The sequence below is a fragment of the Chinchilla lanigera genome, unplaced genomic scaffold, assembly GCF_000276665.1.
Source record: "Chinchilla lanigera isolate Chin_1 unplaced genomic scaffold, ChiLan1.0 scaffold00039, whole genome shotgun sequence".
NCBI lineage: Eukaryota > Metazoa > Chordata > Mammalia > Rodentia > Chinchillidae > Chinchilla > Chinchilla lanigera.
The window spans coordinates 14364791-14379329 of NW_004955440.1; the positions used below are offsets into that span (position 1 = coordinate 14364791).

At 38.7% G+C, this 14539-nt stretch overlaps 1 protein-coding gene across 3 annotated transcripts in view; it reads left to right on the top strand.

Annotated features, from left to right (window-relative positions):
• Window positions 1–14539, top strand: part of Mbd5 (methyl-CpG binding domain protein 5) — a 145148-nt gene that overhangs the window by 96989 nt on the left and 33620 nt on the right. For all 3 annotated transcript variants that reach the window (XM_013517448.1, XM_005390798.2, XM_013517449.1), the window contains exon 7: window positions 3939–6074. In XM_013517448.1, coding sequence (XP_013372902.1) covers window positions 3939–6074 — 2136 coding nt within the window. The remainder of the gene's footprint in view (window positions 1–3938; window positions 6075–14539) is intronic.

Genomic DNA, 14539 nt, shown 5'->3' on the forward strand with positions numbered 1-14539 from the left:
ATTCCATTTTCTTTAAATCCAAGATGCAAAGATTGTGCATTGCAGTTAGCTGTTACATTTAATTTACATCAATTCCCCATTTTTTTTTTTCAGTCTTTCATGACATTTAGCTTTTTGAAGACTTCTGACCAATGTTCCAGGGTGTTCCTTATTTGGATTTGCCTAATTGGTTCCTCACAATTGTTAGAATAAACACACTTTGGTCAGCATTCTTCATAAGAGGTGTAATATCCTCATTAGAATTTTTTCATTGTTAAGGTACCTAACGAAGTAGCCTTTTATGATTAATGTGTACTTTAGAATTAACCTTTGGCACTGAGGAGCTCTCTTCTTTTTGTGAAGGGCTGGAATATGGATGCTGTCCAAAATATTACAATCTCTTTGTACTTGAACCATAATTCAGAATACAACGTGGCTGAGCACCAAAGTATTTGCTGATAAGGAACAGTTCGTTCTGTTCATATCTGCAGAGTTCGGGAAACAGGGTGGTGAGTGGAACCTGCAGTGGTGAGAGGTTTTATGGCAGGATTCACATTTGGGCCAGCCATGGAAAAAGTAGAAGTTAGTCATATGAGAAGAACAGTAAAAGTATTTCTCAGAATGAGGGCAGTATAATTAGGCAGTGATGTGGAAACTTGAGTGGAAGGTTCAGTAGGTTAAGCACATTATGGCCAGACCATCCAGAGTCTTTGGATGCAAAGAAGAGATTCTACATGACACAGGTAACTAAAGGCTCACACGTAGAACTCGTGCAAAGATGGTAAGGAGGCACAGATGTGGCAGCTGTTAGCACAGAGCTACTTTCCAGTAACTGAACTTCTAATAAGGTGCAGCTTCTTAAATTAAAAGATACAACAATCAGACATGATGGTGCACACCTGTGTTCCCAGCAGTCAGGAGGCTGAGACGGGAAGGTTGCCATGAGTGTGAGGCCAGCCTGGGCTCCATAGTGAAACCCTCCCTCCTACAACAATGGAAAGACTTATTTGATAGTAATAAATTCTTTAAACTGTACACTATCCTGCCAGCATAATGCAGCGATAGTTTCCTTTTTGTACATTCCTTTACACGTGTGTTTGTTCTGACTTTTATCTGCTGCTGATCTCACATCACATTTTATCAAAATTTTACCTGTTTCTACAAAGTTTGCTTTGTTGCCTTTTTAAACACCCTCCCAGGGTCTTCATGTAACGAGTACTTACTTACTTTTTTTTTTTTTGAGACAGGGTCTTGCTTATGTTCAAGGCCTCAGGCTGGCCTTGAACTAACTATGTAGCCCAGGCTGGTTTTGAATTCATGGAAATTCTTCTGCTTCAGCCTCCCAAGTGCCAGGATCACAAATATGCACCACCATGCCTGGCTGGCTTTCCTAAAATTTAAAACCTTGAGAAAATATTATTCAAATTTATTATGGTTTCATATAACTTTTTGTTTCTAAATAAGAGGATCTTATTTAGAATGAGGGCAGTATAATTAGGCAGTGATGTGGAAACTTGAGTGGAAGGTTCTACATCCTTTGTCATACCTACACATACCATTTAGTCATTGAAATTATTTTATCTTGTTGTGCTTTTTTAGGAAGCAGGATCTTGCTAAGCTGCTTAGGCGGGACTCGAACCTGCGTTCTCTGGCAGCAGCCTCGAGGAGTGTGGGATTTGCAAGTGTGCACCTCCGTGCCGGGCTAAAGATAACCGTGTGACTACTGCAGCAGCCCTGGGCACAGCTCCACCCCTGTGTACATGGTGCACTTGGTTGTCACTTGCACTCTTCTTTGTCTTCAGGCACAGCATCTGTCCCTAACTTTCAACTATGTTATCCTAAAGTCATGGTTTCAATCATTAAAAATTCAGACTCACGTAGTTTTCACCCCTTTTTACGTAAATATATGACTATCTGTTTTGTTTGGATTTCTCCCTTGAGACGTTTACTTGAATGTACATGAAAGTGCCCGATGGACACCTCGCACGTGCACTTGCCGCTTACGTGCCTTGGTTCTTGTCACGTAACACTGCCCTGACCTTTGTTTGTTGGGTACTGAATTCCTGTTGTTTTTCGTATGACTGTTTTTCCCAGGTATGGAAGAAATCCTTTCTAAATCACAGTTCTTATCTCAATTCTGTTAGTTGAATATAAAAATGCCACTGTGTTTTTAATCACTGAACTGCAGATAACTATAAAGACACATTAATATCTAAGAAAAGGTGCAGCGAGGCGGCTCTTTTCATTAAACAGTCAATCCCATAATAATGCTAGGGATGGTACTACATACGGTGTTCTCGCTCTGTGCCAGGCACAGTGCCCTACCTATGTTTCATACATTGCTTTCTGAACTACAAACTTTAAAAATCTCTCTAGCAAAAAATTAAGCTTCGGTTGAGTTTGTCTACTGCTTTCTGTTGTTGATTTTCAGTATTTCATATATTATATCCCAAAATAACTCTATGAAAGAACTTCTACTATGCTAGCATCAGAAAGTTCTTATTTCCCAAGGGAAACATGTTCACTGTTTTCTCTTACTACTGCAGTACACCCCTCTTAGACTCCCGTGTGCCCTAGGTTATAAAAGACACTCCTAGAAATTATTTTATTTGACCTGTATACTATGTAGCAAGTAAAAGTATATCTGAAATGTATAACTATTCTTTTAAGTAAATATACCTGTGATTGCAAATTAAGAATGCTTACTAATATGCTTTGAGTCTCAAAATAGGCATGGCGAACATAGAATAAATACTACCACTTTCATCTCCTACGCCTTAGTGGACTCATTGACATTTTCTTGTGGAGCCCAGCTAGAGCTTAGCATTCTTTTCAGCACAACACTCTAAGGGACCACCACAAATTGATGGGAATTGGCATATGAAACAAGTTGTATTTGCCATCTCTGGTTTAGAAGGCACAACTTCATAAAATAGTTAAGGATCCTTTGGGACTAAAAAACTTAATCCTAGAATTCTGACATGATAGGGTGAAAATTCTGTGTGATGATCCAGCTTGCTTTTGTTGCCTGTATTCTGTCTGATCTCCAAAAGAACTGAAGGGACTCCAAAAGTCAGAGGGAGAGATGCATTCATGTAAAAAGAGAATACTCAATCGGAAGCCAGTACTGAAGGTTTAGCACTCTGACTAAATTTTACATGAAAATTCTAGCCTAATAAAAGAACTGAACTGCTTTACCTAAGTTAGTTGACTAAAAGCTGTTTCTATAAAAATGACTAATTAAGAGCAAAGAAATTATGGTGTGACAGTGTTACAAACATGATGTGCAACTAAGTGCACTATCATTGCATTTATACTTGCATTATTCTCATTTCAAGATTTGGAATCCCATTTTTGCACTTAATTCATAAAAACTCAATTTTCATCTCATAGAGAAAATGTTGGGATAAGGGCATATTGCTATAGCTGTCTTTAGAAGGTTTCAATAAAATAACAGGAACATTTATAGGGTAACAAAATTTCTTGTGGAAATGGAAATTCATTTACATCACAGAAGAAAATATGCCACACAAATTACAGTATTCTTTTGTAACTATGTGTCCTCAAAAGCCTCAAGTCCAGTAAGATAGTAATGTCACCTTTCTGCATGCAGGCTGTCAGTGTTGATTTTGCATATTCTAAATATTGCTAGATTGACCGGTGTCATTATGAATGAGTTAGGCGCCCATGCTTGCTCAATAAATAGTAAGCGAACAAGCATGGTGAACAGTTATTGAGAACCTTTGGTCAACTAAGAGAGGGTAACGTATGTGTTACAAGACAGAGTTTAACATAGCTTGTAGAACTTTCTTCAACTGCATAGAATCATAATTTTATTGCAAATTTGTATTCCAGATGCTCTTCTTTCCTCTCACTTCCTGATTTCCTCCTCCTCTGCCACCTCTGCGGAAACAAAAGAACCGAGACTACTAACAGAATTCTTCTTCTCTCTCACTCAGATGCAACTCCAGTAGTACCTTCACGGGCAGCAACTCCAAGATCAGTAAGAAATAAGCCTCATGATGGAATTACAAATTCTGTAATGCCTGAATGGAAGAATCCTTTCAAGTTGATGATTGGATCATCCAATGCTATGGGAAGACTGTATGTACAAGAACTGCCTGGAAGCCAGCAACAAGAACTCCACCCAGTCTATCCCCGGCAGAGGTTGGGCAGCAGCGAACACGGACAGAAATCTCCATTCCGCGGCAGCCATGGAGGCCTCCCCAGCCCGGCGTCATCAGGTTCCCAGATTTACGGAGATGGTTCGATCTCTCCGAGGACTGACCCACTTGGAAGCCCAGATGTTTTCACAAGAAATAATCCTGGTTTTCACGGAGCTCCCAATTCTAGCCCTATTCACCTGAATAGGACTCCTCTTTCTCCGCCCGCAGTAATGCTACATGGGTCTCCTCTACAGTCATCCTGTACGATGGCTGGGAGAACTAATATACCTCTTTCCCCAACCTTGACTACAAAGAGTCCAGTAATGAAAAAACCAATGTGTAATTTTTCAGCTCATATGGAAATGCCACGAGCAATGTTCCACCACAAACCACCCCAAGGCCCACCTCCCCCGCCTCCACCTTCTTGTGCTCTTCAGAAAAAGCCATTACCATCTGAGAAAGATCCACTTGGCATTCTTGACCCTATTCCTAGTAAACCAGTGAATCAGAACCCCGTTATCATGAATCCAACCAGTTTCCACTCAAATGCCCACTCTCAGGTACCTGTGATGAATGTAAGCATGCCTCCTGCTGTCGTTCCTTTGCCAAGTAATCTCCCTTTGCCAACTGTAAAGCCTGGTCACATGAATCATGGGAGTCATGTACAAAGAGTTCAGCATTCAGCTTCAACCTCCCTGTCCCCTTCTCCAGTGACATCCCCAGTGCACACGATGGGGACTGGAATTGGAAGGATTGAGGCGTCGCCCCAAAGATCACGCTCATCTTCCACGTCATCAGATCATGGAAATTTCATGATGCCACCTGTAGGACCCCAGGCCGCCTGCGGTGGTATGAAGGTTCCACCCAGGTCCCCGAGGTCAGCAATAGGGTCCCCAAGGCCATCCATGCCATCAAGCCCTTCTACCAAGTCCGATGGACATCACCAGTACAAGGACATCCCTAACCCATTAATTGCTGGAATGAGTAATGTACTAAATACTCCAAGCAGTACAGCTTTCCCTAGTGCATCTGCCGGAAGTGCTTCGGTAAAGGGTCAGCCTGGTTTGCTGGGAATGCCTTTAAATCAGATCTTGAACCAGCACAATGCTGCCTCCTTTCCAGCAAGTAGTTTACTCTCAGCAGCAGCCAAAGCACAGCTAGCAAATCAAAACAAACTTGCTGGTAACAACAGCAGCAGCAGTAGCGGTTCCGGAGCTGTTGCCGGCAGTGGTAACACTGAAGGACATAGCACTTTAAACACCATGTTCCCTCCTACTGCCAACATGCTTCTTCCAGCAGGTGAAGGGCAAAGTGGTCGAGCGGCACTAAGAGATAAGTTGATGTCTCAGCAAAAAGACTCATTACGGAAAAGAAAACAGCCACCTACCACAGTGCTGAGTTTGCTCAGACAGTCTCAGATGGAGAGTTCCGCGGTTTCTAAACCTGGACCTGACTTGCTAAGGAGGCAGAGTCAGGATTCCTTTCCCATCAGCTCAATGTCTCAATTACTACAGTCTATGAGTTGTCAAAGCTCTCACCTGAGTAGCAATAGTACCCCAGCTTGCGGGGGCTCAAATACTGCTTTGCCTTGCTCTGCTAACCAGCTGCATTTTACCGATCCCAGTATGAACTCCGGTGTTCTGCAGAACTCACTGACACAGAACGCGCCTGTAAGAAGGGAAGCCGTGCACTGCCACAATGCAAACGCTAACTTTGTTCACAGTAACAGCCCGGGCCCCAACCACCATCTTGCAGGTTTAATAAATCAGATTCAGGCTAGCGGGAGCTGTGGGATGCTCAGTCAGTCGGGCATGGCGTTAGGAAACTCCTTACATCCCAACCCACCTCAGTCAAGACTTTCCGCGTCCTCCACTCCAGTGAAACCAAACAGCATTGTTAGCAGCTATAATCAGACAAGTTCTGAAGCAGGTATGGTTTTATTAGAAAAAAGTACCCAAAGGTACTAAGTTTTTCTACTTTTTTAAAAAATTTGTACCAGAATATTTATTATGATAAGAAATGATCCCTTTCCCATTCTCATTTCTTTAGTATTTATAATTTTATTTACAGAACGCTAAAAATTTGTCTTTTGGAAAGATTAACAGCTAAGGCGAGTCCATGTGTTTCCGTTATTTTTCGTCAATCTGTGTCATTTTGAATACTGTTCCACTCTCATTTGGTTTAATAACCATTGGACTATAAACTGCCACAGAAGCCGTAGAAGGCAGAGTTTCCTGGTTACGAGACACGTCCTTGGTCTATGCCAATACAAAAGCTATTTCCTTAGCTGTGTTTGTATTCAGGTAAATGAAACTCACCTTGAAAAATCCAAAAAGGCAAAGACAAGTGGATATTATTTTTCTTGCTGCTGAACAGAAATAGGTTAATGAATAGGAAAAGGTAAATAGAAATTGTATGAAATAGGAAGCTGTCTTCTAATGTGTTTTCTTATCCTAGTTCGCTATCTTTTATTCTTCTTTGTTTGAGAAAATTCAAAAATGGATATTGGCCACTTCCTTTTTCACAAAAAAGTAATAATTTAAGTTTCCTAATAAAAAAGGCTTGAAAACCTGATTTCCAGAATTTTTGATCTTGAAAATGTTTTAAATTTTCTTACAGAGCTAAGCCACTAGTTTTACCATTGACGTTAAGGTTTGAACCCAAATTGAATGTGAACTGTCGTGCACTATTGGGAAAGGAGACAAGCTTATTTAAAAGTAGACACATTAGAAAAAGAACTGTGTGCAATAAAGTCCTCCAAAATTGTTATAAAACCTTTACTGAAGCACTACAGAGGTCAGTTCATTGAGACGTCAGCATATTTGACTGTGAAAACATTAGAAAAAGTATTCAAAACCCAACACTAACGATTTCAGATTTGTGAGAAATGACAGGGAAGAAATAAAAGACAACTACAGAGACATTATCATTCATATGTGAAAAGAGTGAGCTTAAAATACAGATTGCTACTGGAAATGAGAAAATTTCTGGAACCTTAGCTAATAAGGTGTCGTGTAGATAATGTATAGACTATATTATACCACCCTCCATACTGGAAAAGCATGATCTGTGTGTCCGTTGCTGTAGTAATATCAAAGTATTTTTCTTCTAGTTTTGCATCTTACATCTGCCATCCTTCACAACTTGTTCTGTGTTATGTTTTGGTGTCAGTATTTGATGAAGAACTGTCCAGTGACCCCTTCATGTTAAAAAGAATATAAGGTTTAAAAGCTATGTGAAATGATTAGTTTAAGGGACCTCATGAAATTTTCTTTTTTATGTGTTTAACAGAATGGTTACTCCATAAAGAACTTCCAGTTTTTCACTAAACATTATTCCTTTTTAGTTTATTTCACACAAATGAAATTTAATCTTATATATTTAAAAGATTAAAGTTACATAAAGTCCATGACTGCTTCAAGATATACCGTATTTATTTAGCACATTTTCAATCATTTTGAGGAGACATTTTGGTCTCATTGTATTATATAGTTTTAATATTTCTTACCTCAGTTTACTTAATTTCAGGTCTAAAATCATATTGCAAAGTGTATGTATTTTATTAAGGATGTATTTTAACCCATCTGTAGTCGAAAAGACCAACATTTATTTATTTTCTTGTTTCTTCAGAGTGTCAAATTTAAACTTACTTTATATTATCTTGGTCACTTATTTTCTTGTTCTGTGTATTTTATAAAATATCCAACCTGGAATGCTAGTGTTGGGGGTGTCAAAGCACACATTAAAATTTTATTAATGTAAGAAATGTATTAGCATACAAATAGCTAAGAAGAACAAGAATAAATGTCTACTATGATATAGAAGTGACCAATCTTGTGTAAGCTAGTAGGAAGCATATGCCTTATAAAAATCTAGGTCAGTAAGAGTTTTTAAAATATTAAACCTAGTAAAATTTAATGCTAATTAGCATACATAGGTTTGATGTCCAGCTGTTGTGAAAATGGATTGATTTACTAAGTAAGATAACTCTTCCGATGAGCTAAATATTAGGTCTTTAATGCCATATTTCTCTGCTGTGTAGTACATTGCATATGCATGTACTGTCGTAAGAATTGCCTCGCCTAACTATCTATTGCACTGACATTTAGTCATTCATCAAATAATCATTGAGAGCGGAGGCTGGTCATTCAGGATGAGACAGCAGGTGACAGTCTCAGCTAGCTCTTGTGAGAGTTTTGCTCGGTATTATTAACATATCAGTAAGACATTAGGAAACAACACATTTTATTCTTAAAACATTGCCTGTTGTTATCACCGAGTACCTACCACGTGCCGAAGAGTTTACCTGTGTTACCTGTAACCGGTGCAGTTTTCCAGAGTGCAAGGTAGCATTTTACAGACCAAGAAACTGAGCCTCGGACGGCCTAGCTGCCCAGGATCGTATGTAACTGAATCAGAACTTGAACACAGTTCAGCTGATTCTAAAATCCATTTTCTTTCCAACGGCTTCAGTTCTTCATCTGAGACGTGTAGTAGTCGGAAATGTTGTTTTCCACTTCAAAGTCTTTTTAAATGTTCCATTTAAAAGAATGAAAGCACATTAATGCATGTTAGAAGCCGCTTTTGTAAATTCTTGGTATACTTTTGACAAAAGCAGTTATTTTTGCCCTCTCTTTGGACTCTGATGTAGTGTACGGCGGTTAGGATGTGCTCTGTCCATGCTCATGAACTGTTCAAAGCACCACAAGAACGGCCCCCGATTTGTGCAGCACAGGTCGCGGCCTTTCTGTCAGTGGGTCTTCACATCCCTGTCCTAACGGGTCCTGTATCAACAGACCTTCGAAAGGGATGGCTGCAGACGCCTCTCGCGATATTCCCTGCATGGCAGCGCGGTGAGGGTGAAAGAGACCCACAGGTGATGTGACCCAGCTCCGCTCGGCGGTGACAGCCCGCACACAACTCAGGGGACCCCTCAGCTCAGTGCCTTTCCTCACGCTCCCGAAGGCAGCTAAAAAACAGCCCATTAAGACGTTAATTCAGATAAGAACGGACTTGCTCCGAAAATGCTTGACACAATTAGTAATTCATTGTTAAAGCCCCCGCACACCTTAAAAACCCCCGCAGAGATTGCTTTGTAGGCCTAGAGTGTTCTCTGCCTGCTTTCACACTGAAAATGTGCCGCAACTCGAGTGCAGCAGTTGGAGGGAAATTCTGCGCCAAACCGCAGATAAAAGGTACCAATATTTGGAAAACGTTTCTAAAACCTAAGACTGTACGGGGTTTTATTCATTTTATTGGGATTTTCAACTTTCCTTTCCACTAATGCATCTAAATACTCTGTACTGTAAACATGTACAAGTTTCTATGAACCTTCTGAGGATCAAATCGCAAATGAAGCTTACTAGTTCCGCAGGACAGATTTAGATCCTGGCAGTAGGATAGTTTTGATGTGCCTAAAATTATACAACAGGACCTTGGTGGATCTGACACCCAGACTCAAACTTCCTAACCCTCAGTCCAGACACTCAAACTGCTATGCATAGGTATCTCCTGAAATTAGCAGGGTGCATTTAAAACTGTCAGTTTCTAAAGAGAGACAAAATGTAGCACATAAATGATTCCGGCACATGGCCTGAGCTGGTCTGGTTTAGGGAGGAATCCAAAACAGGTGCCCTTGACTGGCAGGCGGCAGAAGGCTTCCTGGGGCATCCCACCGCTGCGCCCCTGCCTACCACATAACGGAAACACCGATGCCAGTGTCCCAGGCCTCTGCAGGGGACTCTGCCCTCTCAGCAGCCGCAGTGTCCCCTGCCTGACCCCGTGATTTTCCACAATTCTCAAAGAAGAAAAAAGATTTAGGTTATCCTGCCAACATGCTTAGTAACACCCTTCCCTTCTTCCAGAATGATAGTTATTAAATAGAACTTTTTCACTTTAAAGTGTGTTTTATATTCTATTTTTTCTAATAAAAAAACCATTCAATCAACTTTTCTAAGCACATGAAAATGTTAGCCTCTGAGGAGACAGAGTTTGCGTTTGTGATGAAAGACAAAATAGTTCAACTTTATTTGCCTTAATTCTTAAATATATGCTTTGACTAATAAGACTATAAATAAAACTATGAATACATATATGTTCATGATTATTTATATATATATTTTAAACTATGCAAAAGGAAGTGTTTTCTGTCAACACCAAATGCATTGAGTGACACTCAGGACAGCCTTTGAAATGGTGGGTATAAGACAGTTAAACAGTGAAACCATGAAAATATGCTCTGGGTAGAAGACTACAAGGTAACGAGTTAGGAGGTTTTTGTTTGGTATTTTTGTTTGTTTGTTTGATTGTTTGGGTTGGGTTTTTTGGTTGTATGTATTTTATTTATTCTCAAAACATGCAAGTAAAGAAGAAAGGGGCGGAAGTCATCATCCCCTACATTTCCTAGATGAGGCTACACGTGCCGAAAGATTAAGGGGTGAAAATGCTCCGGGACAATTGTGCTATGGGTATGGAAGTTTGTGACTGAATTAATATTTTTTGTTGAGATCATTTTCACTCAGATTTCTAAATGCCTAGATTTTATTACCCCTTTGATACACAAGGCTTATAAATCAAAAATTGTCCTCTACTCTTGTTAACGAACAAAATTATATTAAATTGTGGATTGTGTGATTTTTTAAATCTATGTCTATTCTTTTAAATTTTTGCAAAATGAGCCATTTTTCCTTTGCTGTAAGATATTTGTACTGCACGTAATGTCTTGCATTTTAAAGTTCCCTAACATGAGGGTTTACATATTCCAGGTTTAATGTTTCCTTGTGTACAAAAGAAGAGTTAAAATGTTTGACTTTAGACATTGAGTCTGTGTAATCACAAGTGATAACAGAACTCAGAGTGCATATGTTTGCTGATACAATGATATATTTTGTACTTTTCAAAAATAAATTGTCCCAGTGTGTAAAGTGGGAGATTTTATTCTATTCCAACACTAAACTCATTTCTAAAGCCACTAGAAATCTTTGCATCCTCTGGGAGATACCTAAGCTGTTTACTGAAATCAAGTAGTCAAAAAACACCTAAGTAGTTTCAAAAGGTCCCAGATTCTAGGAAGTAATGTCAACTCTACAGAAGTTTGGCTCATAAAAATAATGCTACAAAATATCCCTGTGGTGTCTTCAAAATGGGTTTAGTTCCACATGCATGTAGTACCGAATGAGTCAAATCTTAATTTGATTTATTATAAATAATTATATTCTAGGAACTTAACAATAACACCAGCCAAGCAAAGAGTAAATTACTTCCAAATTATTAAAATTCCTGCAAATTCAGAAAAACTCACCTCTTTATGGAACTAGACAACAGAAGCTTAAGCAGTTGCTAATGCTGAAACTAGTCCAGAGAAGCTGAGAGTATTTATTCAAGACCCACAGGCACAAGAGTCAGGGTACTCATCACAGACACCCTAGAGTGGGGTTCCTGAGTTACACCACTGTTCAGGGACCCTTTCTCACTGCAGTCTAAAATACGCTCCCTAAAACACAGCTCCAAGACCATTTCCCAGAAACTGAGCAACCCAGACACGTGAGTGTCTCCTAAATAGTGGCTTTTTTTCAACGTTGCTTTACTTCCCACAGTAAGAAATTATATTATAATCCACTAGACATATATTGTTAATGTATAACAAAAGTTTTACAAGAAAGCATTATATAAGATGTACTTTGTTATATTTCAGTCCCATTCTATCTTATATTTTAGTCTATTTCTTTTTTTCTTTTTTAATGACAGTCATAACACAAATGATTTAGCACCCACTAACAGATCATGACCCAGCACTCATCAAAAATAGAATTTCGACAAAATAAAACCCTAGATATATAGTACTCCTTATATTTTATATATCATTTTTCAAAAAATAATGTTTGCAACATATTAAAATGATTTTGCAGCCCACTGTGTGTCTCAGGCATGTTTTAGAATGTTTATTGAACACCTAGGATGTGCTAGGCACTGTTTTAGACTACAGTCTAATAGAATATAGTTGAATGCTGCAAAACTGGCCATATTTATTAGAAACAGCATGTTCTGTGCTTACTAAACAAAAGGAAACTTCCAACTGGAGTACTGATGAAGCATTTTAGTGGTTGCACATGCATACTTAGAAAACAGAAATTCCAGCAAGCAAGAGACTTAACCCCTTTTCTCAATTCTTGTTTCTTCACAATAAATAGTAACAAAATTTGACAGAAAGAGGCAATTCTTTAAAAAAAAACTTCGTTACTTGAGTAATTGGAAAAAGTCAGGCATTTTTAAATTAATTCCAGCAATTTTCAGAGTAATTCTATGTCTTAAGAAAGAGAATGTTATTGGACACAAGCGCGCGCGCACACAAATTGCCTTTCCGATTTCATTACCTCCGCAAGCCTGACCTCCTTGATACAGTCATAACTACGCAGATGTCTTATTCTAAGATTTAAGCTACATCCTTTCCCATTGCCTTTCTTCCCAGCAGTGTCGCCCTGTTTTGCGCAGAAAGCATTCCCTAAGATACAGCCGTGGCTCCCGTCCCTATGTTTTCTACCTTCTCTGAGCTGTTTGGTTATGGGTCTTTTCTTCCCTTCCTTGTACAGAATGAAATAGTCTCCAGTCTCTAGCTCTTGTCTTTATAAAACAATGCTGGGACTTTATATCAGCGTCCAAAGCACAATGATAGGGATCGGTATACTTCTATAAATACACATTACCATGCATTATTACTATAGCCTGAGAATAAAGTCTTATTGGAATATCTAGACGTCTCATAAAAGCCATCTTTCAGTTTATTGTTATAAGGATTAAAAATTAGCCCTTTAAATACAGAAGAGAAAAATTCACTTTCAGTGGGATTGAGAAGTGAACTATACTTGTTAGACTCACTAGCCATCATATTTTGTCATCTCTAGAAGCATTTCTTTTTATAAAGGACTGCTATTGACCCTGTTTACAAAGAATGTGTACTTCCAAAGCAAATGACAAAGGCTGAGAAATGCAAATACCTTCTTTGTGACTCATATCTCAGGTTCATAAATTTTATGGATAAAAGCAGTATTCGGGCATGTCATTTTAGAAATAGTTTCTTAGCATGGTGTATAATAAAAATTATAGACATAGAACAAACCAGTATAGTAACATGTTTAAATATTTAATTGATCTGCTTGGTATGATCTTTGTGCTCTTTTTTTGCATGTGTATTTAAGAGTCAGGCATATAATAATCTGGCACAATATGAATAATTGCTTTCTCAAGGAATGTTTGTGACTAGGAGAAAAAGAAATCTAAAGAGGTAGACATTACCTCACTTTAAAAATCAATTCTAAAATTGGAGCAAGTAGACATTCTCAAGGATTAAATGAATAATGTCAAAAAAATCTTTTAAAATCTTTCAAATTTTTACTGATGGCTATTTCTACATACACATATGAAAGTATAAATAGTGTGTACAAAGGCCTGTATATCTGGAAATCTGTCCTATGAGCTATCACTGTTTCCTTGTGTCAATCGCTGGGTTCTAGGAATGTGATCCAGCACCTGCCGAGTTCATCTGAGTAGATTTCCAGGCACTCCCCCCCACCAACTCTTCAAAAGCAACACAGACAGTGAGAAAAAGAAATTGCCAGTTCATGGTGGCTGGTATAAAATAATCATTTTTTCCAGTTCATTATTTTGGCTTAGTAACTTCTTCCAGAATTTCAACTTCCTTTTGGTTATTTAACTGTTACATATTTAATGAATAATTTACTTTTTAAGAAACTCTTAGCTACTGCCCCTTTCCTTAACCACAAAACATCTACAAAACAACAACAACAAAAAAACTGACCAAACATCTTTGCATGCTTCAACAAATCATAAAATTATTATGCAGAACCATGAAATAGGTTCGCCAGATAGTGCCTTATCGAGATTAAGTGGTCCAGAAATAAACATATCTCCAAATTTCCCTCCAGTTACAAAAAGTCACACAAATTCAGGTTCCCCTTTGAATGACCCCAAGCATTAATGAATGACTTCAAGAACTGAGTGTACTTTGGGGTGGGTCTGTCCTTCTAGAAAATAGTTCTAACTCTTAGAATACCTAGGAGCTTTCTAAGGTGGCTTGCCATCTTCTGTCCATCTCCTTTCTAGTACCCCTTATCTCCTGGACTCGACCAATACTCTAGAGAGTCAGTTTTCATTTTCTCTACATACATGCTCACACATGGTATCAAATTAAATTCCAGAAGTTGAATGCAAGCGTTAGGTATGGTCTTCGTAGATTCATTCAACCAATGAGCATTTTTTGAATGTCATCCATGTGTCAGAGGGTGTGTTAGGTCTTGAAATACACGGGAAAATAAGAAAGAAGTCTTGCCTTTGAGGTTTAGAAATATGACTTCAGCTTTCTTCAGTATTTGTACAAG